This window comes from Anser cygnoides, chromosome 7 (genome assembly GCF_040182565.1).
Source record: "Anser cygnoides isolate HZ-2024a breed goose chromosome 7, Taihu_goose_T2T_genome, whole genome shotgun sequence".
Classification (NCBI taxonomy): domain Eukaryota; kingdom Metazoa; phylum Chordata; class Aves; order Anseriformes; family Anatidae; genus Anser; species Anser cygnoides.
In genome coordinates, this window is record NC_089879.1 from 12938397 (window position 1) to 12965617 (window position 27221).

General features: G+C 40.4%; 1 protein-coding gene across 12 annotated transcripts in view; it reads left to right on the forward strand.

Annotated features, from left to right (window-relative positions):
- Positions 1-26597, forward strand: part of STN1 (STN1 subunit of CST complex) — a 42947-nt gene extending 16350 nt beyond the window's left edge. For 8 of the 12 annotated variants that reach the window (XM_048060351.2, XM_048060358.2, XM_067000514.1 and 5 more), the window contains 8 exons: positions 3573-3668; positions 8049-8120; positions 9725-9886; positions 11040-11151; positions 11909-12068; positions 19137-19259; positions 19863-19935; positions 24047-26597. In XM_048060351.2, coding sequence (XP_047916308.1) covers positions 3573-3668; positions 8049-8120; positions 9725-9886; positions 11040-11151; positions 11909-12068; positions 19137-19259; positions 19863-19935; positions 24047-24204 — 956 coding nt within the window. In that variant the 3' untranslated portion in view covers positions 24205-26597. Of the gene's footprint in view, positions 1-1272; positions 1562-3572; positions 3669-6771; positions 6936-8048; positions 8121-9724; positions 9887-11039; positions 11152-11908; positions 12069-14098; positions 14275-19136; positions 19260-19862; positions 19936-24046 lie in introns of those variants that run through there. The other 4 variants (XM_013174510.3, XM_013174511.3, XR_007161946.2 and 1 more) reach the window with 4 other exon arrangements.
- The last annotated feature ends 624 nt before the right edge of the window (positions 26598-27221 follow it).

Sequence of the window (27221 nt, forward strand, 5' to 3'; positions counted from 1 at the left end):
TGTCTCGTAGGTTTTGTTATTCTTATTTTCCTTTAACAGCAAGGATATCAAGTGCTATTCTTATTGAAATGAAGAACTGGTAGGTTTTTTGCTTCTTCACAACCAATTTTATGTTCATAGGGACTTCACAAAGTGCAAAAGCCTTTATATATATATTATATATACACACATACCTCTTTGTTATTTACCATGATGGGAGATTTTTTTCTTAAAGCCATTGCAAGTATGGGACTACAGACTATTGTTGATGTTTGTGCTAGAGTGAGCAGTGTCTAGAAGCTTTTTAAAGTCTGCAGTCTTATTGCAGTATTGGTATAGCAAATGCATTTGCTATAGACTGGTCCTGCTTTAATTAAAGACATTTTAATTGTTCTTAAACAAAAAACAAAGCAACTCATACACACACACGTACTCAGAAGAATTAAAACTGAATGTCAAAAATCATGTTTCAAAAGAGGACTAGCCCTAGAAAGTATAACCCTGTGCTCTTTTGTTCACCTCTAAATCACTTGGGTTTTCCTTCTCACTTCCCTTCCCTTTCTTTTACTTAAGCGAGTTGTCCTGTGCTTCAGGAACTATTTCAGTTCGGCTGTTACGCTTTTTTTCTAAGATGGCCCTAAGGAAGTGGTATCTGTCATGTCAAGATATCAGCCTTTAAAATTGGTGCATGCAAGCTTTCTCCGCTTCCTGTGCATCTGGCGTTCTGCACAACTAAGTTTGCTTGCAGTCCTGTTACATTTTAGAAAACAAACTTTAAAGAATAAAATGAATTTCATAGAACAAACATCCTGAACTCTGTTCACCGTCCTGGCACTGTGTACATACCAAATGAGATATCTTTCAGCATTTCTCATTCACTGGCAACAAATGATAGCACAATGGAAACACTTCTGGGGGAAGGAAGAAGGTAGGTGTTTGCCACCAGTGTTCTCTGTTTTTAATGGGCTTGTTAAAGACCAGATGGAGCTAATTATGATTAACTACAAATCAGTCACTAAGTAAGGGTAATTAAGAATGAACAAGTGCAAAACAGAGTTGTAACTAGGAGGAATGGGAAGAAACACAGGCTGAATGTCAGGAAAAACATCCTTAGAATGGTATCTGCTAAATGGCGGTGCAGCCTCCCCAGGAAAAAGGTGGGATGCCATTCACTGGGATTATTTATATCCTGACTGTACAAATTGCCAGGAATTTACTGTACGGAACAATCTTGTATTGGTCCTGAGGAAATGAACTGAATGACCTAATAAGTTTTTTCTTTCCATTTTTAAGCATTAGGATTTGATGCAACAATGACTAATCCCTTAAAAGAACACAGAGGAAAGCATTAAATCTGTCCAATTACTCTCCTGCTATAAATGGTGACAAGAAGGCTGGAAAACCACTCAGATAAAAACAGCAACAGTGTTGTCTTAGAGGCCTTGAAATGAGAGTGGGTGTCACACTCGGTTGTAACACATAATCACATCATGAAAATGAGCTTTTCTCAGAGATATCACGCACCATTGCATTGTGACAGCTTATCAACAAGCAAGAGAAGCTCCAAATAATATAAAAGGAGGTAATGAGAATTAAAGCACTGACAAACACCTCAATGCTGGTAAAGATATGACCAGAAGTTGCTCTAGTGAGCTCTGTATCTATAGCCCCTTAAACCGCTGCTGTGGCTTCCTGTTGTGGTAACAGCATGTTAATATCCGTGTTATTTACTGGGTTAATCAGAGCTTGATTGAATGCGCTCACACATGGCTCGAAATGTTTAGTGTGTTTTTATTGCTACTGATATGAACATAATTTGAACAGATAATCTGGGAGGAGAAAAACGCATTTACACTTGACGACTTGATGACTTTTTAAGTCATCAAATTCAACAACTTTTAATTGATAGTGTAAATATAATTTCATCTTTTAAATTAATTCAGGTAGTTTCTCAGAGAGTAAGGGTGGAGTTCTGTCTAAGTTTATGGGGATGGAGAGAACCAGTTTTATCTGGTCGCTGTCCTTTGCCAAAACTCAGATTACTAACTGCGAAATGAACATAATAACATGTTGCTTGTTTGCACATGAAGAGCTTAGAGTCTGCCTCACAGATTTGCCCTGAAACTGACCCAGACCTTCCTTTATAGACATTTTGTAAGGTTTAATTAATGTTTATATATACTGGGAGCATCTTCATTGAGAGTTTCTGTAGTAGTGTTTATTTGTGTCCTGATAAATGCAATGAGACAAGTGGACAAACCTGCTAAACATTCTCTGTGCCACGCCTGGCCAGTGACTGCGTGGTTAGGCTACCGGCGCTGAGATGACAGCGATAGATGCATCCTCAGAGCATGGCAGTGGACTTCTACCGGCAAAACTTCTGTTTGTGACCTGCTCGGCTGATCACATTTGACAATTTCTGAGACATTGCTGTTTTTGTCTCTTATGCGAAGAAAGCTAATTCCAGACCCATTTAAGGTTGCCAGCTATGTAGGACAAGTTATTTTTGGATTTCAGTTTTTATTTTTTTTAAATGCAGAATGATTTTGTGACTCCCTTGCTGCAGTGTTTCTCTTTCCCTTTGTAAAACGTGCCACAGAGCTAAATGTTCCCTTTGTGTCCCTTGAGTCACCTAGTTTTTAGTAGACACTCGCTGAACATCCTGGATGGCTTTATATTTCAGTAAAACAACAGTGTTCCAAAACTGCAGAAAACACATTGACTAAAGATTACCCCAGGACATATCTGGAGCTTATTGTCCTGTTATCCTGCTGGTGCACTATGAAGCTTCAGTGTATGCTTACCTCAAATTTCATTAAAGACATTTGTCACTCTCTTTCAAGAGGTCACAGCATGTGGCAACCTCAGTAAGTTAAAGTCCGCTGGGCGCTGATTCCTTCCCGTTTCCTGAATGTAATTTTGTGTGTTATTCTTATCCAAGAATATCCAAGTCATCTTTATAGATGCACAAAAATAGCTTTGAATGGATGTTTTTAGAACATGTTATTTCAGAAACTGAAGCTCAGGATACTGCCCATGATGACTGCATACTGTACTCTGCAATCTAAGAGGGCTGTTACACTCCCTCCCATCCCCTGCCCCTTGCTGTGGCTCCTGTCCTTTTAGAAATGAAAGACAGAATTGTGTAGAATTGTTGGTTTTCCTTCTTTTGGGTGGCTCTGCCTTAACCAGGAACAGCTGCACTGTGAGAACCTCAAACTGCTTCCATTGTGTTCTATTATTTATTCCGAAGACTGCTGAAAATGTTATAAGAAAAAAAAAAAGAAAAAAACAAAGCCTAAAGTCTGCAGCAAACAAACTGTTTTGCAGATACAAATGTACAAGAAAACAAGCAGTTAATAAAGTTCTGCAACTACAAAAGCACGATTTTGGTCTCCTACGTAGAGCTGATACTTCCTTCTGGTGTTCCCAGAACTCCCTGATCAAGGGGATTTTTCACGTGAGGAGGCATTACTTAAGATACATTAAATATGTAAGAAATGTTTTTTACTGACAAATGTTACTATGTATGGTAGGCTGTTGAAGGGGAAAATAAGAAGTAGTTATGCTTAACAAGAATGTTTTGTGTCTAGGTATATTCTTTTATAACGGGCACCCAGTAAGACAGGTGGACGTTGTTGGGATAGTGGTTCATACTAAAGAGCGAGATGCCTTTTACAGTTATGGAGGTAAGATAAGTTTTCTTCTCTGTTCTTGCATTTATCAGCCCTCTAATCTTACTCTTAGACCTTAAAGGTTGCCTTTTTGATCAGTGTTGGTTCTTGGAACAACTCTTCTCTTATCCTTATATAGGGCATCCCCAGCCCAGATTAGCTGGCAAACTTACGGAAGTTACTGTTTCTCTTCACTTAAAAATAGAGAAATATGTGGTTAAGGCTGAGTAACTGATTTGGGGTCATCTAGAAAATCTTATTTTTTGTTATTGTTTTGCCACTGGACTCCACCATCTTCCCTTCACATATATATGCAGCTTCTTTGGTCACATATAAATGGATTTAATGGTTCCTGTAAGGGAGAAGTCACTTCCTTTTTTGAACTTCAGAAATCTCTTCTGAATTCTTGTATGTTTTGTCATATTTTGAAGCCAGGTTTTTATAGTAGGCAGGAGTTTGTTTATATTTAGACGCATAAGTGCCTTAGCAAATCTGACTCAACCATCACAGTACGTACCAGTCCTCACCAACACCAGCTGAGAGTTGACTTCTCCCTGCTGCTTTTCCCCATATTCAGACTATTTCATTAATGTGGAAACATCTGATAGTCATTTTGTTCAGCTGTCTTTTTCATCTGGAGAAAAAGCAGAGTGGAGTAGTGGTGATGTGGCAAGTTTAAAGGTAGGGGAGGCCATCTCACGATAGGAAGGGGGAGCCAAATGCATGGATGCTATCTGAGCATTTGAAGGACCTGTGTCCAGTGTTTCCACAATCATGGGTTTCCACCTGACCCAGGTAAGTTACCGAGTGCCTCTTTGTACCCAGTTCTGCTACTTATAAAATGGTGGCAGCAGCAATTCCCTGACTAAGAGGAATGTTGTGAAGATACCATCGGCAGCTTAGAGCCAGGTCCCAGCTTCTGTAACACCTGTAGTTGCATCATACTGCTGCGGAGCAGCACTGACAGCTAGTGCATGGAGCATACCCCACACTGGGCATGGCTGCTTGAAGTTGTCTCTGCTCTGCAGAAGTGTCCCTGCAAGTTTCTTAGAGGGGCTATTTTCTAGATTTTTTTTTTCAATCTGCCTTTTTGCTAAATATCAAGTTTAGGTATTTTAAGGTGTGAGTTCCTCTGACACTTGAAGTAGCACAAGCTAAACAAAAGCCTAAGTTAAGAGATGGAGATGTAACTGGTGGTGTGATGAAGTGCTGAAACAAATGGAATGCCAACTATTATTCTTTTATTGTACTAGTATGCAAATACAGTTATCACTTCATGAGAACAGACGAAGATAATCTAAATGACCAAGGCAAGAACAATTCCAGAGGTAATGCTAGCTTCAGCATTAGTCTGGACATAAACTTGTTGGAAACGTTTGATCGGGGGCAGAAAATGGAGAAATAGAAATTAAAAAGAAGCTGCAGAGCAGTGGAATTCAGGCCTGAGTGTCAGATCAGCCAACCTTTAAGTGCAGCTCTCAGTGAGCCTGCCTTCCTGCTGTCCTTCCACATCTACCCCTGCTCTTTGTTCCAGCAGTTCCTGGTTTGAACTTTCAGGCTACCTGCCAGGGGGCCTCTCCCCAGCCTGTCCTTGCTTTCAGGCAGGTTTACTCCACCAACATAAAATTGTAACTTCTTAGACAGTTTCCTGCTTGTGACTTGGGGCATCTCAGTTCAGCTGGTGTCACAGAGCAGGTGTTGCATCGGTCGGAGTGCTGCGCGCTGCTCAGCATTTGCTCGCTTTCCATCTGCTTAAAAGTGACTTACAAAGCAACTGCCCCTTTGTAGTTTTGCTCCGATAGAGATCTGAAATGTCTTGGTATCACTGCCACCATCTCCCCTCCCTTGTTTCCTATCCGTTTAATTCAGAATATATATACCTCTTATAGGTATTGGGTCCTCTCTGTGCTGCAAAACCAAACAGCCAGCAGTGGTGGCAAAATAATAATTCTAAGAGAGTGAATTAGCTTTCTTTCCTGACAATAAATATATAAATAATTATATGCTGTGTAAAACCGTTTTTTGACGTATTGATTTTTTTTATTGTTATTTTATAATCAGTTAGGGAAAGGGTATCTAATTGAAGCCTAAACCAAGGCTCATATTTTTAGTTAGTGCACCTTTCTGACTTTTTTTCCTTTCCTTTTTTAATAAAACCAAACAATATCACATGTGATTTTCATTATACTTCAGGACCATTCTGAAAGGTTTACCGCTTGCCTTAAAAGCAAACAAAAAAATCTCACTGGGATCTCAGCAGGCTCACGTAGGCCCTACAAGAAACACACGCTTTTTGTTGTAAAGAAATAAAAGCAAACACAGTTCCTAATATTCCAGGTGACTTTGAGAAGACTGCTTCTCAAATAGTTAATGTGTAAGTGTCAAGATGGGTACGATAACTAATGTAAGAGTCAAAAAAAAAAAAAAATTTAAACCCAAGGGCGTGAGGAAGGGAAGCAGGGAGCACAGGAACTTTTCAAAAGCTTGTAGACCCCCCGAGTGCATTATTTAAAGTAGATTAACATTTTCCCATCTAATTAGAATACAATTGCAGTAGTTCACATTCATCTGTGGTTCAGGAGTTGTCTTTTTTGCTCAAAGCTTTTATTTGTGAACTGGGAAAACTTGGTTTCAGTGCCTGGCTCTGCTAGCCGCGTTCTCTTTGTGGTCAAGACTAGGTCAATCCCTTTAGGACTCTGTGTTTGACTGTTACATTGAGGAGGAGGAGTCTGGCCTCCTAATCCTTCAGTCTTGTTTGTTCCTAAGCTTCTTAGGAAGCGTATCTGTTGCAGCTGGTCTCTAGCTGGAACATCTAGATGCTGCAGTCCTGTAACAGTGAGATGTCATCTGCCCTCTTATTGCCATCACTGGCTTGCATCAAGGGCTTGGCATGGTGTTTGGGGGCACTTCCTCCCACTAAAGTAGTTGGTTTATATCTTTACCAAGGACAGGAAATCCTACCAGCTAGATTGTTATCTCTACTGGTGCAGAATTAAAGCCGATGAAATGGCTCCAGACACAGGAGCTCAAAAGGGGGATAAGCAATAAAACAACCGTAATTTTAGTGATGGAATTTGGGATTGCTTGAATCTTATAAATGCTGTGTGTTTGCTATTAGGAATGTGCCTGTTCCAGGCGAGGTCAGCAAACCCACTGGGAAACAGGAAGACAAGACAATGACTTGAAATCGGACCCCCAAATAGGGAGATTGTTTCAAAACATATGAGACAATGCAGAGGCATTTTGCTTTGATGCTGTGGTTCCCAGAGGAAACGACCACAGGTACCAATCAGTACCTTCCTGGTAAACAGTAATGATGCTTTTGTAGTCATGGACCTGGTTTGGGGATCAGAAGAAAATGGTGGATTCTAATTTGTGAAGAGTGGAAGCTCAGCGTTGGAGATGGTTGCAGTCAAGGAGCAAGGTGCTCGGAGCATTAGCTGGACTGGAAATGGGATCCTTGCCATGGCTTGACAGGCACCCAGTGCCACCTTATTTAGGGGGTGGTTATTGAACACGCTGCCTACATATATATAGTCTTTTGATTCTTCTAATTTTTTAATTTTAATCTTATTTATTTATGTATTTATTTATTTTTCTGCTGTCTTTAACAACATAATGCCTAGGGCAGAAATCACAGTTTATTTTGCCTAGCAAAACAGGAAAAGCTCTATAGCTACCTTGCTCAGGAGGTGTTAGGCTTTTTCTGAAAGGAAGTGGCTCGCACGCCGCTAGTGGTACATTAAGTTGGGAATCCCTGGCCTAGGGCAGAACCACAAGCACATCCTCTGTCCTCCCTGGCTAGAGGAGCTGCCTTTCTGCTCTATGGATCATCTTCCTATACAGGAAAGGCCAGCAGACTTTGTGCACGATATTAATTAGTGTGAGAACTGCAGCTGGAGGGAGGATGCTCTTAGTCTATTGACATTACTGTACCCCCCAAGCCTGAAGTGCTGTTTTCTCATTACTGCAGTAAAGTTTCTGTGCTTTGTGCCTGGTTTCCTACTTCAATTTGTTCAGCTTTCAGGACTGATCTGTTTTCTGACTTCGTCAATTAAATCAGAAACCTCTTATACCCAGTATATGTAGTGAGTCATCATAATTTAAAATAAAGCTTTATTTTATTTTTTTGAGGAGATGCCTGTTATTTTGCTGATCATGGACATAGGCATAGTATCTGGTGCTGAGCTACAGCCACAAAAAAGTCTGGCGATTATTTCAAAGGCAACAGTAGGAGTTGAGCACCCACTTTCCCTTTTAAACTGGTTGGAATGAGATAGTCTAGATAGTTATGTCCTTGCATATCCATGTATTTTCATTTCTTGGAACCTGCTTTCTACTACCTGCTTTTTTGCTCCCTGTAATTCTTGCATTTTTTTATTTTTTTTTTTACAGTGGATGATAGTACTGGAGTTATAAATTGTGTCTGTTGGAAGAATCCCATGGTAGCAGAAAGATCTTTATCAGGTATTTTATCAAATAAATAATACCTCTTTTGTGTGTACTTTTTTTTTCCGTTTTCTAGTATCTTAAGTAATTTAGTAAATGATCAAAATTGCAGAAGAGCAAATTGAACTTACTTTTAAAATTATTATTATTATTTTATACCACCACATCCTACAGCCTGGGCCATTTTGGGAGCTTCATGTTAGTTTTTTTTGCTGTTGCCAACAGTGATGTAAACATAAACACTACATTATGACCTGTCATGCCTTCTCCTTTTGAGTAATACGTTTCAATTCCGTGCTGTGAAATTTTTTAGAGAATCCTCTTCTTATGGTTTTCAAAGCAGCTTGGTCTATGTTCCTCACCCTTGTGATACAGTAGTTTCAGGATCCCCCTTCTTTTCTTTTGTTCAAATTCATATTCTCCTCCTGTTCATGCGTTATGATATTAATGACATCAAAATTAGCTTTAAACACAGTGGGAGCAATACCATTGGTCTTTTTATGATTTGAACAGTTCTAAATGTGCAAAAAAATGTATTTTTGAAGTGAAGTTAATCTTGCATTCATAACAGAAGAACTCGGTAGTGTCTAGCTTTCTGTTTGCCTTTTTTCCAATACTTCTCGTAGATCAAATTACGAGATAATTTCTACTTTGGATGTTCTTGAAAGCCCCTGTAGTAGATTGGAGCTGATAAAACCCTGCTGAAATAAATGTTGCTATACATTTACATATATACTACATAAAATGGGGAGGGAAAAGCTTGATATCAGAGTTAAAAACTGTTTATATCTTTGGAACAAGCCTGTTTATACACACACAATTCATACTAGCTTACATTTAACAATAATATGATAAGTGGTATGAAAGGTTCTTATGGCACTGGAATTTAGGAGACATTTCTCACTTTTAGAGGATTTTTCCAGAAAAGTAACGGGGACTCCACAGTCAAATGAGTTTTTTGAGAGGAACTTAAATTCATGAAAGAAATTGCATGAAATACTGGTTAACACAGAGTGAGGACCCAGCGTGCTTGTTTCAGCCTTGTGTTCTTATTTTACTTGTACATCAATACTGACTCAATGAACACTATTTTATTGATGGAAATAATTTGTATCTGCTAAAGAAAACAGCTCCCAAAGCCACAGGAAATTTTCTTCGAGCCTTTTGTAATCATGATCAGGGCTTCTTGGATCATTAGTCAGGTTTTCAGTTAGGAAAAAATTACCCTCCTGCAAAGGTGTGTTACGTAAACATGAAGTTCTGTCAAGTTGTATTCATCTCAGCATGGACATCAAATTGCATCACATGAGTCCTTTGGCCTCACCTCGGATGAATCATACTTCTTTTACATAAAAAGTTCAGCTGACCTTTTTTTCCTCCCCTCTCCCTTTCAGTATGTCAAAATCACTCTTGCCAGTTTCAAGTTAATATTTCAATTAACAACCTATCTGTGACATATTCAATGATAAATCAGGATCTCTTTCAAAGAGAGATATATATCCAAATATCCAAAAATGTTGCTGGCCAGAACACGTGATGCCTGGGATCTTGCCCCTTTTTAGCAATATAGCTGCTGTGATGCTGATGTATTCAGTGCCTGATCTGCTCGCTTTTTCTTACAGGCTGTCCAAGCACACTCAGCAATCTTAAAGTGCTTGAACAGATGAAGAAACTCCAGGAAACGGTGAGCCAGAAAACCAAGCTGGCGATTGGGGATGTTGTCAGGGTCAGAGGTTACATCCGAACCTACCGGCAACAAAGAGAAATTCAGGCTTCGTGTTTTTGTGAGTGTTACGGATCTGTGACGTATGTAACTTGGTTGTCTGTATTTAGAAATCATAAGCTGTGTGTAATTCATTGAATAATTTTCACTTTATTTTCTGGCATCTCATTTTTCTAAAGACATTTTCATCTGTATGCCTTTATTTTAATTTTAGCAGTGTAAGGTTAGAAAATTCGCTACTTAATGTGTGGGATCAGACTGCCCATAAATGAGGCATTCCTAGAAAATCTATAAAGATGACCATAATGCATACAAGAAAGTTGTCCAGATATTATGATCGGGTATCTGTGATACTGAATTGCTCTTCATTTTTATTTGTGTTGAAGTAGAACAACCAAGACCCATAGGAAGGGAATTGATGATCTTCTGTGTCACGCTTCATCAAGAGTGTTTTCTGCTTTGAAGAAACAATTGTTTGTTGCAGCCCATATAATCCATTCCACAGGCAGATAGCAATTTATTGTCACATTTTTACATTAAAGCTCAAGTTTTTCTAAACGATCTGGCTCTGCAGAATGGCTGAGAAGCATTCCTCATTGTCACTCTGGCACATATCCGACAGCTGTTTGGACAGTGGTCCATTATTTGTATCCCAGGAGCTTCCAGTTGCATAACATCTATTCTCCTCAGTGCCTGTGCTGTTGTGTAACTGGAGAAGCCTGTCTTTTAAAAGCCTTGTGTAGCTCAGATAGAAAGTTTTTAGGTTTTTTAACTGTAGCTAGAATCTGAGAGGGAAGTCAACCCTCCTTTCCAAACAGAAGTTTTATGAATATATAACCCATTCAAGGGTTGGTACCAATGCCATTGTTTCATTAAAGGAGAGCCACACAGTTCAAATGGCCTCTAAATTGCTTTCAGATTGGCACAAACAAAACTCCTTACCATATGCTAACTTTGTTTAATGTGTAAAGACTGCTGAAAGGTAAAATATGTCACAAATTCCCGTTTAATAAGTTTTCAGATAAAAGCGTAGTCTGCAATACACCGTGGTCATTTACCAGCTTGTAAACTGTAAAAGCAGGAGTGACTTTTGTGGTTTTGTTTTCATAACAAACAAAATTTGCCGATTTAATACTGGTATGTGAAACTCCATTGTGCTGCCTCAGGTATGTTTGTTTAAAAGACGAGTCTGTGTGTTCTTTTTTCCGCTCCAGATAAAGTGGATGATCCTGTGTGTGATGTTCAGATTTCAAGAATGTTGGAGCTCCCTTGTCTCTATAGAGAAGTTTACGATAAAGCTTTCCAAAGCCCAGGGGAGGGACAGAGGTAAATGTGATATCCAGACCAGTCTAAAGGCAAAGCACGGGATTTCATTATTGCTTATTTGTTATTTAACTGTGGAGAAAGATGGAACAGGGCCCCATTGTGATTTAGACTCTGCGCAAGCATTTATTAGCGGTCTTCTTTTCTGCTAAATAATTGATGATCCATACAGATGAGATACTTGTTCATAATCTGAGAAAAGAAGTATAAAGCTGAACTAAAATGAATACTAGGAAGGTAGTAAAATACTGTGCATGGACGTCTTGCATCTCTTAAAGAGAGTGAGTCTGGAGCAAGATTTGCAGGCGAGATCAACAAATTAAATGGGTGAGCAACCTTGGCTGATTTTGTTTTACATATAAGGATAAAGAGCTCATCAATCAAAATGTTCCTGAATCTGCTGCCCTTGTCTGCAAATCATGATTGTATAACCTCAAACTAATTCAAACACGTTACTGTATTCAGCTTAAGGGTAGCTGGATACTTATTGGCAGGCCTGATGCATGTAGTGTGCTTTTAGAGACCGCAGATCTTAAAATGCCAACACTGTTACAATAAATGATTGAAGAGGAACAGCTAAATGTTCAATGCGTTTTAAAATGGTCTGTTTTAAGTAAGGGTTTAGATTCAAATTCTTTAAGGACGATAACATACCTCCTGACCTTTGAAAACCGGTCTACCAGGCTAACATTAGGCAATTGATCTAAAAATATCAGTAGTGTATTTCTTGCCTTGTAACCTGTTCTCTGTATCCTTGTAGTGGCCCAGAGGGTGTGGATTTCTCAATTTATATTCTGCATGAGAAAGTGAAAGACTTCCTAATAGAAAACAAAATTCAGACCTTTTACCAACAGGAGCTGGAAATGATTGATACTCTGGTGTCCCTGGCTGGTGGGCCTCTCTCCGGTCCCAGCTGTCAGGTGAGTGACTGTAACTGTTTCAAGTTTTTGGTAGGGAAAATAATGCTATGAATTCTAAACAGTCAGATAAGAGACTGATGCATTCAGAGGATTCAAAAACTGTAAGTGCTTTTTCCTCATCGTTAGCTTTATGCATGAATTATTTACACGGCTTGAGACACCTTGTCACTTGGGATATTTGAAGCTGGACTGAAGAAAGCCACAAGAAAATTCTGTTGTATTAGGGCTGAGTAACCTTACAGCATGCAATGTGCACTGACTTACCTAGATCTGTGAAAAATGTCACTGATCTCTTTAAGGCCCTCGAGCTGTTTGGTTCAGATGTTTGAGATTCTGAATTTGCTCAGGAGAAAGGAGGTCAATTTTTTGCCTTATTTCTCGTTTGAAGTACAATATATTAGTATAGATGTGGCTTTCAATAGGAGATTATAATGAGTGAATGAAAAATGCTCTATTAAACACTTCTGTTCTTGGACATCCCTAGTTGTGAAAGGTCATGACTGAAAGGGTAGAAGGTGATATTTAGATGAAATCAGTTTACATGTAACTGCATGTAACCAAACTGTTAAGAATCTTCCCAGTGAGATAGTATGCTCTTGACCTACTACAAGAGGATAGAAAAAAAAACCCATTTTGTAAAATGGTTTTACATTACTTTGTTATTTGGATAAATTACAAGCCAGATTCTCAACAGGTGTGAAGTGATAAACTTCTGCAAAATTAAGAGTTACGGATTTTAGCAAGTTACCAACAGCAACTGAGACATGAATCCAGAGCATTATGACTCACTTGTTTACTTTTTGGTTTTTCGTAAAGGAATAAATTAATGGTGGTCATTTTCGGTGCCTGATCCAGACATGTACTGTTAGAAGTGCTACATTATATTAGTAGATAATATTAATTTACTACTTTATAAAAAAGTCCCTTGTGAATGAGGCCAAATAATAATAAAAAGTAGCTTGATTCTTGTTTGCCTGAGTGAACTGCTTCTGATAAATGCTTCTTGTTTTACTTTTATTAAAGGAATTTTTGTTGTTTGCTTTAAAATGATCATAGACATAAGGAAGGACAAGAACTACTCTGATTTGTAACTGAAAAGTTTGATACTAGAAAATCCAACGTGGAACAGGGTATTTTTCTAAACCAGCTGGAAGAATACTAAAAGCCCTCAGACACTTTACATAAGAGGAAGTAGTGGTCATTGTGACTAATACTGGAAATGTCCATCTCTGAAGTTTCAGCATTTATAGAAAGATTAAGATGAATGACTTGCAAAGCCATTTAAAGAAGGAACTGGTGCAGAGCAAACATAAAGGCACCTCCATCCCTCCTCCCCTGCTCCCCACAGCATCAGCACTGCTAGTAGTCATGAGGAACTATCTTAATTAGTAGCTGTTGCTCCTGACCCTGATGCAAGGGTGTGAGTATATGTCCCAGGAATCTGGGCACACAGATGCTTATTTAGAAATTGCAGTTCCCTCCATTGCCCTTTGGTATTAATTCCTTGCAAAGAGGATTATATCTCTTTGCATAAGAAAGAACATTCAGTTGTCAAGTGACCTGAATGCCTTGACAGTGCTCCCAGTAGCGCTCTGGAAATGTATTTTGTTGTTCGTCTGCCCTGTCCCTTGAAGACGTCACTTCCCATAAGTGGCGAAGGGTCAAGTACCCAGTTTGATCCACGAAAATATATAATAGATCTGATTTCTCTACTTCTTCCTTTCTTTTTCCTTGTGTAGTCTTCTGTTTTGCATCTCCCTCAAACCAAAAGGATGAAAGGTGCTGCTAGTGTAGAATGATTTTATATCATGCCTATATACCAAGGCATGAGATAGATGAGTGGACCAAACTGTAAGCCTTAAGCCACAGTACAATACACGCACTTGCTCACTTCTTGCATTTTTTCTGGCTGTGACGGGATATTTTGATTTATAATTGGTCTTTTAAATTTTCTCCTGTTTCCAGTGTTGTAGCACAGTTGCTGTTTAAACTCTTTCATTGACTTTCTCTCCCTTTCTCTGTGCTCTTAGGAGATGTGGTGCACTCCCTTCATCTCTTTCCCATCTTTTAAAGTATTTGCGCAGTGTTTATCAACATGGGAGGGTATCTTCTCATGGAAAATTTCCTCCAGGGTGGTGGTGAGCTGCTATGGAATCACTGGCAGTGGAGTGGAACAGGGGGGTGAAGATGGAAGGAGGTAGCTGAGGTAGGCAGCATCTCTCTGTTCCTTTTCAGGATTACTGTATCTAAACCCTGTCCATGTCCCACACGTGTTCTGAAAGATCTAGTTCCAGTCCTAATGGTTCCCCAGCATTTGGTCCTCCAGAAGAATAAATTTCCCTCTAGCAGGTGCATATGGCAGAACTTAAATCATGTCCTCTGCTCAAACTAGTTAACTTTTAATTTTATAGTTACAGAGGTAAGAGAACTCGATGTTTTTAAAAATAATTACAAATTAACAAATCTGTTTGATTTTTAAAACTAGTAAAGCTTTATTTCACATAACCAGTGTCCCCTCTATTCCTAATTGGTAGCCTTTTCCTTAAAACAAATGTCTTTTGAGTCTGAAGGGGTGGCTACCACAGGGAAAACTACAAGCAAGAAGAAAGGAAAAGTCGTCTTGTGATTAGAGAACCGAAAGAGTGTACTTACTGGACTTAGACAATTAATGGTTTGGGTTTTTTTTGTTGTTTGTTTAGAGAAAAAAAAATGATAATGTGAACTTGATCCATCCAGTTTCTGAACTGGAATAAGTTTGACTTGCAACCAGTCGGTCTTGATCAGCCCTTTTTGTGTACTACTTCCATGCCTAGGCTATAGTGTGTGCTATTTTCCTATCATTCTAGTTGGTGCGTGTCACTAGCTTGGACTTAGTAATGCTTTCCAAACTCTACTGTTTGTACTTCACTTGATTTGAATATTATCTCAAGGTCAGCAGTGACAAGTAGAAAAAGCAGGGAGTTTTACAGTGTTATACTTACCCCGGCCATGTACATTGTACTGTAGCTATAACACAGCGCTTTGCATTATACATTCCTGATGTTATTTTCTTGTCTTCCTGCCTCTTCAGGAAGCTTCACTGCTACTTTAAATATGTATATTGCAGTGCTTATTATAGGAGTCCAGGACTGACACATCCAGAATCGCTATTACTAAAATTATCACCTGTCTAAACCAAGGCTTAACTGTTGCGTGAGAAATTGCAAAGGGCAATTTCCATGAGTAGTATCACGTGTGTGGTTATACCAGGAAACTTTAACACCGTCAGGGTGTGTTGTGATTTGTAATGAGCCAAAGGTTACATACTTTCAGTGTTCAAACTAATTCCTGTACCACTTCATTCTTTGACCTATTATTGATTGTACAGGGAGTTTATTTTGCTTTAAAGACCTGAGAATAATTGGTTGCACAGCACCAGCCCACTGAACTATGTGAGGCTCACCAGCTGGAATACGTTGGTTAAAATATTGCCTTAATTCTGGAGACATGTATTCTGTTGGCTTTGCTAGGGTCCATGGCTGGACTTGGGAGGGGGGTAATGATAAATCATTATTCAATAGCCGCTTCTCCAAGCGGAGTGTGGGGGGGTGCGCTTTGCAAAAGTGATGAATGATTTTAGGGTGGTCCTGTGTTTGGATGTCCAGCTTCATTTATTTAAAAAGGATCTGATTTGAGCGGGACAGGGAGAACCCCTGCTGTCAGCACTTCAGGGAACCTGAAACTTAAGACATGCTTGAAGGGAGACACTTTGAAAAATGACTTATGAATGTTGCGAGAGGGAAATTGAAAATCCAGATTCAAATCTCACTAGTGCTTTGGATCAGCATTTAAACTACCTAATACCTGCAAATGCTTTGAATTTCTTGGATAATAAGCTTTGTAAAAGTAAAGTGATGGTTAATAAGCTGTGATTTGAAAGAAACTATGTTAACAGCTACAAACACATCTTTGTAACTGCTGAAATGCAAGCATTTCTCCATCTCCTCCTGAAATAAAAGCAGGAATGTGAAATCAGGTAGGATTTTATAGTCCCAAATTTCTTCTGTCTGTGTTCAGCCTTCCCTAGATCTCTGCTAAGTAGGCAAAATCGCAAGCTTCGGTGTACGTTGGCTCTCAGGGGATTGTGCAAGTCCAGAAGAAAAGAGGGTCTGGTTTGGCATAAAAGAAAGGTGAGGTATTAGGGAGACAGGCTATTGACTTTTGGATTTGCAGGATGAGAAATTGGAGATGTTTTGGGTGGACCAAAAGAACAGATCAAATAACTTTAGGTGGTGGTCACAAAGAACTTGTCAAATTGTTGATTTACTCAGAAAGCTAGAGAGGCAGAAGCATGTTCTAGAGCATGCTAGAAAACAAAAACACAAAAACTTTTCCCATTATTTCAGGATAATATTAAAGTCTCTGGATAGGGCAAGAGCCCTCATCTGTTTTTCGGAGGTAATTCTCCCATAGAGCCCATTCCTTCAGACTCTGCAGCACATATGAGAGGGTGCTGATATGTGGCAGCTTCTTCCTTATTTTCTCACTCCTAAGTCTGCCTCTCTGCCTTCTCTCTGTCAATCTCTTGACTTACTTTCTTAGTGATTCTGTTTCAGTATCCATCCAGGCAGAGCTGTGTGTCAGTTCACATGGAGTCTGTTTTTAATTACCTCCTTTTTCTGACAGGATCTCAGTGTTAAGCCAAACTGAATAATTATCCTGCTTCTTTGGAGATATTTTTATCTTTTTTTCCCCTCGCCAAATGTTTGCTTTCACATTAAAAATTGATCAGAGTCTTGAGGTGGTTGCTTTGCTAGCAGTTTCTTTAGATTCTTGAGGATTTATTCCTGCATTTGTTAGAGGTAAAGCCTCTTCATTTTAGGTACAGCTATGAGAATGTGCTTTTCACAGAATGGTTGAGGTTGGAAGGGGCCTCTGGAGATGACCTAGTGCAGCTCCTCTGCCAGGCAGCATCACCTAGAGCACGTTGCACAGGATGGCATCCAGGCGGGTTTTGAATATCTCCAGAGTAGGAGACTCCACAGGCAACCTGTTCCAGTGCTCTGTCACCCTCACAGCAAACAAGTGTTTTTTCCATATTCAGCTGGAAATTCTGCATTTCAGTTTGTGCCCGTTGCCTCTTGTCCTGGAGAAAAAAATAAAAATAAAAAAGTAAGAGAAAGTATTCGCTCTTCACTTACAAAGCAAACAAAATCCCTTTCTTCTATATTTTGTTTGTTTCTTCAGTTCATAAGAAGCAGCACTATGAAGAGAAGTATGATAGAGGTATTAATGGTGTGACTGGAGTGGCGTCCAGATGGAAGGTCAGGTTTGTAGTTAAAAGTAGTGTCTGTTGTTACACTGATCCAGCTGTGGTGGGCAGGGGGACAAGCAAACATTCACACAGTAAAGTCCTTCTGTAACAGGAGAAAACTTGAAGCCAAATAAAGATGAAGAATAATAGCTATTCTTCTGTGGTAATTGTCTTGGACTATAAGGTAATTATTTTTGACTAACGATTTGAGAGGAAAAAGATTGCTGTTGTTGGACAGAAAGAAAGAGTGAGAGAGAGAGATCTGTGATTATGGCCTGCTGAAACACTGAGGGGAGGGGCATGGAGAAAATTGTGGAGTGTGATAATGCCAATATCTCTGTTGGATCTCCTAAACCATTCCTGGTTAGGCCTGTCAATTCCCAGCCTTAGAGCCAGTCCAAGTTGGACTTGAGCCTTAGAAATGGATGGAAGTAATGTTTTGTGAAGGGACGTTCTTCCATTACTAACGTGGTCTCTGTCACCACGTGTCCATGTGAATTCACGCTGGTGCACGATGGTTGCTTGTTTCGCTCCCAGCATTTTTGTGAGTTCCCCTGGCGAATGAAGTAGGCTACACGAAGTGTGATACTTCTGCTCAGGACAGGATGGGAGCGTTTATGGAGACAGTTGAAGAAATGGCTTGGCAAATCTTGCTTTGGTTGCTCTGGTGTGGTCTGGTTCCATTCATCACATGTTTGCTTGTGGGAAGCAGCTTAGCTCTGTTCTCAAAGGAAACCACAGGGAGCACAGCGTGTTCCCAACAGATGTGGAAACAACAATTGGGGAATTGAAGCAGCCTTTGTAGATAAATGGAAGGTTGAAACAGTGGGACAGATAAAGATGGGAAAGAATGTAATGGTCTTGCCCTTATCTGCCCATACGTTCTCCTCTCCACAGCTGATTCTTTATTTCCTTCCACTTCCCCAGCTGTCATTCCACTGTCTTAGCTCTGCTCTATTTCCAAACAAAACCTGCTTTTCCCTGATTTCCCCCCCCCCATTTTTTACTTCCTACTCTGCTAGCAGTGTCCTGAACCCTTCACACAAGACTTATTTCCCACCTGCCTTCTAACCTTCATCCTTTGTTTCCTTATCTCGTATATCTGTCTTAATTTCTTGCGTGCTCTTTCTCCTTACATTTCATTAGGGCTGTGGAGAGACTTTTCAAAGCATGACTAGAATGTTTGTAAAAATTTGGAAGCTAGGGGACAAGAAACAAATATTATTCTTACCAGTTTCCTTCTTTTCTTTGGACCCAGCCTCAGTTTGATATCAGGAGATGGAGATCCAATTCCCAGCACTTGGATTCCTCTTGAATATCACCTTACAAAGCACTGATCTTTCCATCTTCTTCCCATATACCCTTCATTCCCAGAAAACAACATAGGAATACCATCAAAACTGATGAGCTAAACAGTCAAATTCTCTGTAAGCATCACAGGCCTATTCCAAAAGAAGAGGGCTCTCAGTACATAACCAAATAGCTGCGACATGCAAAAAAAGCAGTTAGGAGATTGTACAATTCTGAGGAAACCACAAGCTTCTGGTTTTTTTTTTTTTTAAGCCTGAGGTGTTGGTTAGTTCATATGTAACTGATTAAGTTAACAGGTTGGTTCACATGTAACAAATAAGATTTGTGACTTACCAAATAAAGAAAAACGTGGAAAAAAATGACGTGAAGTTCTCTTGCTCTTGAAATTGTCTGGAGCTTTTGCCATCAGCTTTAGTTGGGCTGAGATTTCTCACCATCTGCTTTGTACATTTCTTCCCTTCCAGGTGAATTCAAAAACTGACTCCAGCTCCAAAAGGATTCACAGTGTTTTTAAGGAAGCAATAAGGATGCTACAAGAAGAAGGAATGGTTTTCCAGAAACCTAGTAGCTCCAAGGACTTGTATTATGTAAGGAATTGAGCTGTGATTGCAAACATATTCAATGGTATGACTATTTTATAGTTTCAGAGTAGAAATATTTCAGGAAAGCAAGCTGGACCTCCAAATGCTGTCTGTTTATTCCAAAGGCTTATTTATGGCTTTCTTTACTCTTGTTTTTACCTCTCTGTCACCCATTGAGCTTATCTTTTTTAACTCGGTGCCAGTCATCAGCACTGCTGCTGTTCTAGGTGCAGTCTGTTTTCAACCTAGGTTGCTTAACTGTATGCTGATGCAACAGCGCACACTGAAGACTGGGACAGGTCTCCACCAGGTTTAGGTTAAAACTCAGTGTTCTGTTGAGTTGGATGCCCTCTTTTGGGTTGGTTCTGGTATCTCATGTTCTTCTCCTAACTCCTGAATGCTGCTAACATTGCTCAAAAAGATAACTGAAGATTTAACATGCATTATTAATCTCGGAAGCAGCATATCTTGCTGACTGTAGTTAGGACAATGTAAGTTTAGAATACATCGTGGCCTTGATGTATGGCCATGATACATCCTTTTTAACATCCATTCCATTTACTGTGAAATAGACTACTATAAATTGCCAATTTCTTCCGTTACCTCCAGGTGACTGACCATGATAAGGAGCTGCTTAAAGTGACCCTCGATGTGGTTAAAGAGGACTGCCGAAAACCCAGGCGTAAGTACCGGTGTGGTCAGGTTTCTGGTGAGCTGTGAGCTGGTGCTGATATGTCGATGACAATCTCTCCTCCTGCTGCTGGACTAGGTACACTTCCTGCCCTTACCCTTGAACTCGAAGCTGAGTTGCTTGTGTAGCTCATCAGTGTAGCTAAAAGCAGAAGTGCAGGAGCAGCTTCCTATGAGCAGAGAGAGAGAGAGCACATGTGCCCAGAATGAAGCAACCTCTCAGATCTGAGATGAGCAGCCATTACCTAAGATCAGTATCTTTTGAGTGTACATAGATTTTGGGAGGAACCAAATGCAATGAGGTTAGGTCAGCAACTAATAGCAGTTGCTTTGCACTCCGGGTAGGTAGCAGATCTTGCTAGTTCAGTTTCTACATGGGAGTTGACACGAAAGCGATAGTACAGAAAAGTGAAATCCTCACCTCCATTAAGCCAACAGTAACGTTTGCTTATGTCAGTAGGATATTCTCTGTAGGTTTTAAGCGAGTGCAGAGTTCGAGTGGCTGTTCTTTACAGGTAGGGATTTCAGACTAACAAAATCCACATCTTTTCATGTAATATACCTCATCTGGCTTCTGAGTTATGCTGTTCCTGAAGCATATTGTGTCTTATTGCCGTTGCAATAGCTAGTGCCTGACTTGAATGGCTGCTAATTACACAGGTACATTGATACAGGGTTTGTCAATTCACTGGGCAGAACATGTTAGCAGGGATCACTTGCTGCTGGAGTGCAGCTATTTGTGGGGTAAAATGTAGTAAAGAATAAATGACTGACTAGAATATAAAGCATATACTCTTAAATTGCTTTTATCCTTATACCATCATAATTACGATAGCGCTTGTAGGACCTGATCTGTGATGGTTATCCTGCAGAGAAAAAAGAGTGAGTGAAGTGGAATGATTTTTGAGTTTCCAACTGGCTATCTTGAGCAATAGCGCAGCTGTTAACATGGTTTATGTGTGGAAATAAAAGTTTGTCTCTCTGGGGGGTTGGTGGGAGTAGCTGTTACAGGGCAAACAGTTGAAGATGAACTTAGTTGCTGGAGGCTGTTTCAGTGCAACAAATTACAGTATATTTTCTGTTGTCTTTTATCCATTAACAAATACAAACACCTTCTCTGTAAAAGGCAAATCAGTCTTCTGTCCATTTTACAGATCAGCAAGTTCTCTTGGAAACACATTTTTTTTTTTCCTAATTGGGCCACTATAAAAGCCAGAACTTGTATGTATGTAGTTGATGCAGGACACCAAGCCTGGTGTGCATTGTCACAGTGGTGATATACCCTCCCCGCTCCACCAGAGGTTAAGTTCTTTCTTCCAGTCAACAGCAGCCAGAAACTGGTAGATAGTCACAGAGAAAACTTTGCAGAGCCTGGAGTCCTCAAAGCTGTTTTTTTTTCATACTGAGCAGGGAAAAAATAGCAATTGCTTTACAGAGCCTCTTGTTCTCCTTGAAACTTCCCATCTGTTTACTTTCCTGTTGTAAAAAGCACAATTTCCAGGTAAGTCTCTCTTCCTCTGATGGTTTTCAGAAGGACCGTTTCAATTTTCTGGTCACTGGTAATAGAAGACTTTGAGAAGGAAAACCAAAAAGCCACCAGAAAGGATACTTTTGAATATTTTATTGTCCCTGAATGATGCAATGGCACAGAGCTCAATGTAACTGTCGGGCCCCCTCTGCTGTCCATGGGCAGGTACAGCCACCCGCTTGGCCTTGATTAGAGAGCAGGCTCCCGGTGAGAAAATAGGAACATGGTAGTACCTCAAAGGCTTTTGCTTGGTTATTGCAAGAAGTTCGTACCCGTTTTCCTTCAAGAGCAACGTTAATCTTCCATGACAGTAAGACTGTTTTTATGATAAACCAAACTCTTCTATCCAAATCAACTGCTTCTCTGCTAGCTTTCAAGGCAGTGCCTCACCCCAATCATTTCTTGTGACACACTCTCAGACCCAACCCAGCTGCCTGGAACTATTGTACAAACAAAAAAAAACCCTCAGCATGACTAGTCTGAGCTCCACAAACCCTGATCTGTAATATGTCAACGTTGCAATCCTAGTCCTTGGTTCTAATTGTAATTCCCGACAGCCTGATCTGAAGTGCCCTTATAAGAGACCACTCTGGGTCTATCTAGAGGATTAAGACAGCCAGAAATGGGTGACAGGATAGTTTGACTCCAGACTGAACTGCAAAATGGTAGACTTAATCCAGACTTGTTTCTTTTCCTGGTGCATTTGTTCTGGTTTTAGGCTTAGATGAAGCTAATAGTAGAGAGAATAAAGCCAAAACTACCTAAAGTTAAATTCAGTGTGTCCAACTGGACCTCTGTTCCACATGTCCACAATAGGCAAAGAGTAGTTGCTCTCTAACTCTGTCCCCTCTTATATCAGTAGGCAAGGCAGTTTATCACAGCCTGGATTACCTGAGATCATAGACAAAAGCTAAAGCCCATTGTGTCAATGAAAGAAGGACAGCATCACACCACTGCAAAGCGTGTATTGCCTCTAACTTGGGCTGTAGCCTAGGAATGTATCTAGGCTACTTAATTATTGTACACACCTGTGATTACCCCAAAATGCCATTTTCTACCAGCATCTAGAACAAAAGATGTATTGTATTGTTGGGTAATACCTGAGTCACTAATCTAATTCATCAGGGCTTAAGCTAATTTACTGTAGATCAGGGATGGGCACTCTGACCGTCTTATGACAAACCTGTGACTAATCCAAAATGCAGCTACCCACTTTGTTTGCAGCAGCAGTCACTAAGAGCAGGTAGACACCTTGTTCTGTTCTCTGCACTTATCCATCCTAGGGTGGTGAATGTATTTTCTTCTAGCCACAAAGGTCTTTCATCACACCAAGCCACTGACTTCTAAAGAAATATCCTTGCCTGAATTATAGTCTGATAGGAGTTAGGCTGAAGTGTACACCAGTACACAGTGCCACATCCTATCTACCTGTGACTTTTCTCAGCAGCTTCTAAGGCAATTCTGGGGCTTAGCTAATTCTAGAGTTAGGGACTTGCTAAAATAAAACCAAAAGCAGCAGCAAAATAGGACAGGGATCTTCTTGGCCCCAGAACTTCACGCAAATTTCTCACTAGCTGTATCAAACTTACCTTATGTCATCTGAGCTGAGGGCTGAGGTGGAGGAAAGTAACTCGTGTTAATGTGCTTCATTTATGCTAGTTTTCCATTGTTAGCCATGGAGGAGAACAATCTCTGTTGTTGTTTTGAGAACTTGAGGGAAAGACTGGGATCCTGCAGCACTGATGGTTAGTGAGTTTACAGGGTCTGTGGGTGGAATTGTTGGTAGGGACAGCTGAGCTTCAATTAATGGCTCCATCAGGCACACAGTAGCTGCTGCATGCTGTACTGCAGCCATTACGGACATCTGTTTCTGACTTGCTCTCTAGGAAAAGGAATTATTTTTATATTTCTGCTTTCATGTACATTTTCAGGGTTTGTTCCCTTTAAAATGAGATAAAACTTGGTACTGAAATTCTGTGACTTTCTACTCCAGTAATTGTTTGAGAAGTTTCAAGTGTAGGAATGAGATTGCATCGCTATCTGAACAAAAGTTGCACTGTGACAGTTTTTCCACAAGATGACAGTATTGGGCAAGTAGTCACATCTGGCCACAGGCCTGCCTCCTGTTCCAGACGTTTTTAGTGCTGGATACAGGCAAAAGGATTTTCATTTGGTTTCTTCTGTTCACGATGAACTGCAGTTGCAGAAAGTGGATGGCTTTTATAGGTGGACTGTGGAGGTGCCTTAAAGTTGTTATCCTCCTCATCAGGTTGTACCATATGAGCACTGTTTGCAAGACTGATTATCATTCACACTCATGATTAGTGTTACAGCCCTGACACTTCCCAGCGAAGTCAGTGGGAGCGTTTGGTAAGTGGAGAACTGTAGGCACAGACTGGATCTCTTCCCTCTGAATATGAGCGTCTCTGCTTTAGTACTTAAGGCATTCTTCATGTGATAGCTGTTTGTTTTCTTGCGACTAACTTGGATTGTAATGGTTAAAAAGAAGCAGTTAGACTGAGTTCTTTCCTCTGTGCCTGGCTACATTTTCCTTTTTTTTATCTTTTTCCTACAGATGTTGAAAAAGGCTGCCACTTTCTTCATATCCTGAGTTGTGTTCGGCAGAACTACAACCCCAGCCTGGCTGAAGTGGTGATGCACCGTGTCTTGGAACTGCTGGAGAGTAACAGTGATGTTGTCAGCACTATGGAAGGATACTATATGGCATTTTAAAGAGGGAAGATGAGATATGTTTGTTCTGGTCCAATCGGGATAAAGTGAGGAATAAGGAACGGTTGGGACAGAACTCTGACACTGAAAAACTGCTATTACCAAGTATGAGCTAGATGGGGCGGAAAAAAAAGTGTTCTCCTTCTCCAAGTGCTATTTTTGTCCAGCTCCTGAGAAGTTGTCCAAATATTTGTTTTAATATTCTTGCTGACTTCCTCCTTATTACTAGTGAAAGTTGTATCAAACTGATTCTGGATGTCCTAACACAGCAGGGGAGCTGGAAAAGAAGCTGGACTTTTTCTCTGCATGTCCTTCCCTGATAAACAGTAAGATGTGACATGGCCTTCTCACATCTACGTCTGGTGAGCCCTAAAGAGAAGTCACTGCTAAAGAGCACTGTTTACAGTAATGATCATGTCAGGACTCATCATTCTGGCTTAAAGACTGATGTTGTGATCTTTCCATATGGTAATAGCTGTTCTTTTTATGTATGCTTTATAATAGCTAGAGAAAGCACGTGAAAGAAAACAATCAAAAGGTTTGCCTGTTCTTCCTGGCAGTGTTGGTGCACCCACGTATGTATATGTATATTCCTGAATGTGCACGGATATGCTACTCCTAAAGCAGTCCCCACCTTCCTCTGAGAAGTAATATTCAGGAATGAGGTCCAGCACCCCTTTCCCATCCTGCAGCCTTCTCCACTGCTTGTAAAGCGTGTCTGGATTCCACTGGCTACCGCGTGCGCTACTGATGCGTGTTATTGTGGATTCTGTTCAGCCAAGAAGTCTCAAAATCAGCCACTGTTTTGCTGTTTATTTTTAAATTGCTTTCTACATCACAAATGATAAACCATAAATCAGGTGCTTTGGAAAAGAAAATATGAAAACCAGCAAGACTCGCTGTGACCTTCTTGCTTCCGGTTGCCTTTTGCGTCTTCTTCCTTGTCACCTTCAGGAAAAATACTATCCATATCCATGCTTGCAGCAGAACACAAGACATTAATGAAATAAGATCAGCCTGGAGAAGGTTACCATGCAAGGCATTTGACCTAGAATAATCAAAACTCTGGTATGCGCCACAGTTTTCAAAGCCTGGAGCTGTTCAGTATCTGCTTGGAGGGCTTGCTGCAGCAGGGGCTTGTCTAAGTACTCTGTTTAATTAATGGTGTGGAGGTGATACCTTCTATTTCAAAGGAGTAAAAAGGAAAAATGTATCCTTCCTCGCTGCTCTGCACCTTCCCTGTAACAGCTGAACTAGCAGACTCCCAGGAGGCAGATGTGGTGGTAAAGCCCTATAAGGATTGACATAGCAGGGAAAAATAAACCACATGCATGAGGAAAGCCAGTGAGTAGCCCCATGTGTGCCAAGTCTCTGGTTTGCTGTTATATTATATGCCTCGTTCCAAGCCGTAGCTGCAGTGAGATATAGGCTAAGAGAAAAGCATGATGAAATATTTGGCATTTGCATTGAGAGGCCCGTGGAAAACTCCAGCCTTAAAGAGATGGTGCGTTTGTCCATAGTGGAAAACCATGCGTGAGTCATTATTTCACTGTAATTTCCCTACTTGCTGCAGAGCTTAATAGCTGGCTTCCCTGCAGGCTGCCTCTATTTCTAGCATTACCGCTGTGTTAAGAGTTAGGTACCTGCTAGGCCAATCTTGGTACGGGCCTGAACAGGTGCCAAAAAGATGTACCTGTGCAGAAGGAAATAGAGGAGAAAGGGATTAAGGAAGAAGTGTGGAAGACTTTCATTTTCTATGGATATCTCTGGAAAGCAGGGAGGGAAGTCCAAATACTGAGTGTAAGTGGTACTGAGGGGAACTGCAAGTTTAATTGATGCCTACAAAAAGGCCTGCTTGGTCATATTGTCAAGGCGGAGCTGAGCTTTTCAGATTCCTGCTTCCTTATACTGATCAGTTGGAAGTGATGCTTCAAAACAAAGGCTGATAACAGGAGAAGTAGGTTGGGATATTAGTTCCCAGCTTAAGGTTCAGACTCATTTCAGGAGTTAACCATATGTTACCTCTTGATTGTGGACAAGTCACCTATGTGGCATGAGTTTGAGGATAGTTTAAAAGAAAGTATGTAGTGTCTTGGACCATATGGAAGAGCATGGCATCTTATTTTAATAAACTGACCCGCCCCTTGGAATGCCCTGCTAGATTAGCAGAAGTTGATTTCCCTGGGAAAGGGTTAAGTGAATACTGCTGTCTCGGTGTGAAGGGTGATCATCTCTCTTAGGTTAGAAGAGACTCTGGTTCTTCTGAGGGTCAGCCAAGTGAGTGGGCTGGGTATCTTCTGGGAGAAGCTCTGTGCAGCTGAGTCCTGGAGGAAAAGATAGTCTGGAGATTGTATTGCTCTTTAGGATCTCTTTAAAATAAATTCATACCAAAATAGGATCGTATCTCTGTCCCTTGCAGCCTGTAGAGTCATACACGCAGCATCTAAAGTATTCTGTTGCTTCCCACTTTGATGCTGCAATTCCTGTGGTTTAAATGTATTTCTATGTGTAAAGTCTGCCTAAAATGTCCGGCCTCCTATTTTCTGAGCATCAGTGGTTGATGCAGATAGAAAGTGTCCGCCCTGTTTGTCCTGCTCCTGTTGTGATTTAAAAGCAGTGATAACTGCGAAGTCTTAGAGATGAGGTGGGAGGAACTCTTCTTGGGAAAGACAGGTAAGTCACTCTGGAAAGAACCTGTCCTTGGAAGTTTTTAAGCTGGTCCTTGCTATCAGCGCTGGACTCTTGTGATGAAGGATATATTCTGTTGGAGATTGATCCCCAAGTACAGGAAAAATAGATTTTTTTTTCTCCCTTAAGTTAGGGAAATAATATGAAAGTACACAAGAGAGCCTACAGTTTTTACTAGAGTGAAAGTTCAAGGTAAAAAGTTAATGGAGGAGTCTAGATTTAAGTTATGCTGATTCTAATTCTGAACAACAGCATGGAATAGTTGTGCCTTAAGCTTGCATACTTTCTATTTTCCATGGTAGCCACCTAGCACAGACTAACGCTGACTCTGG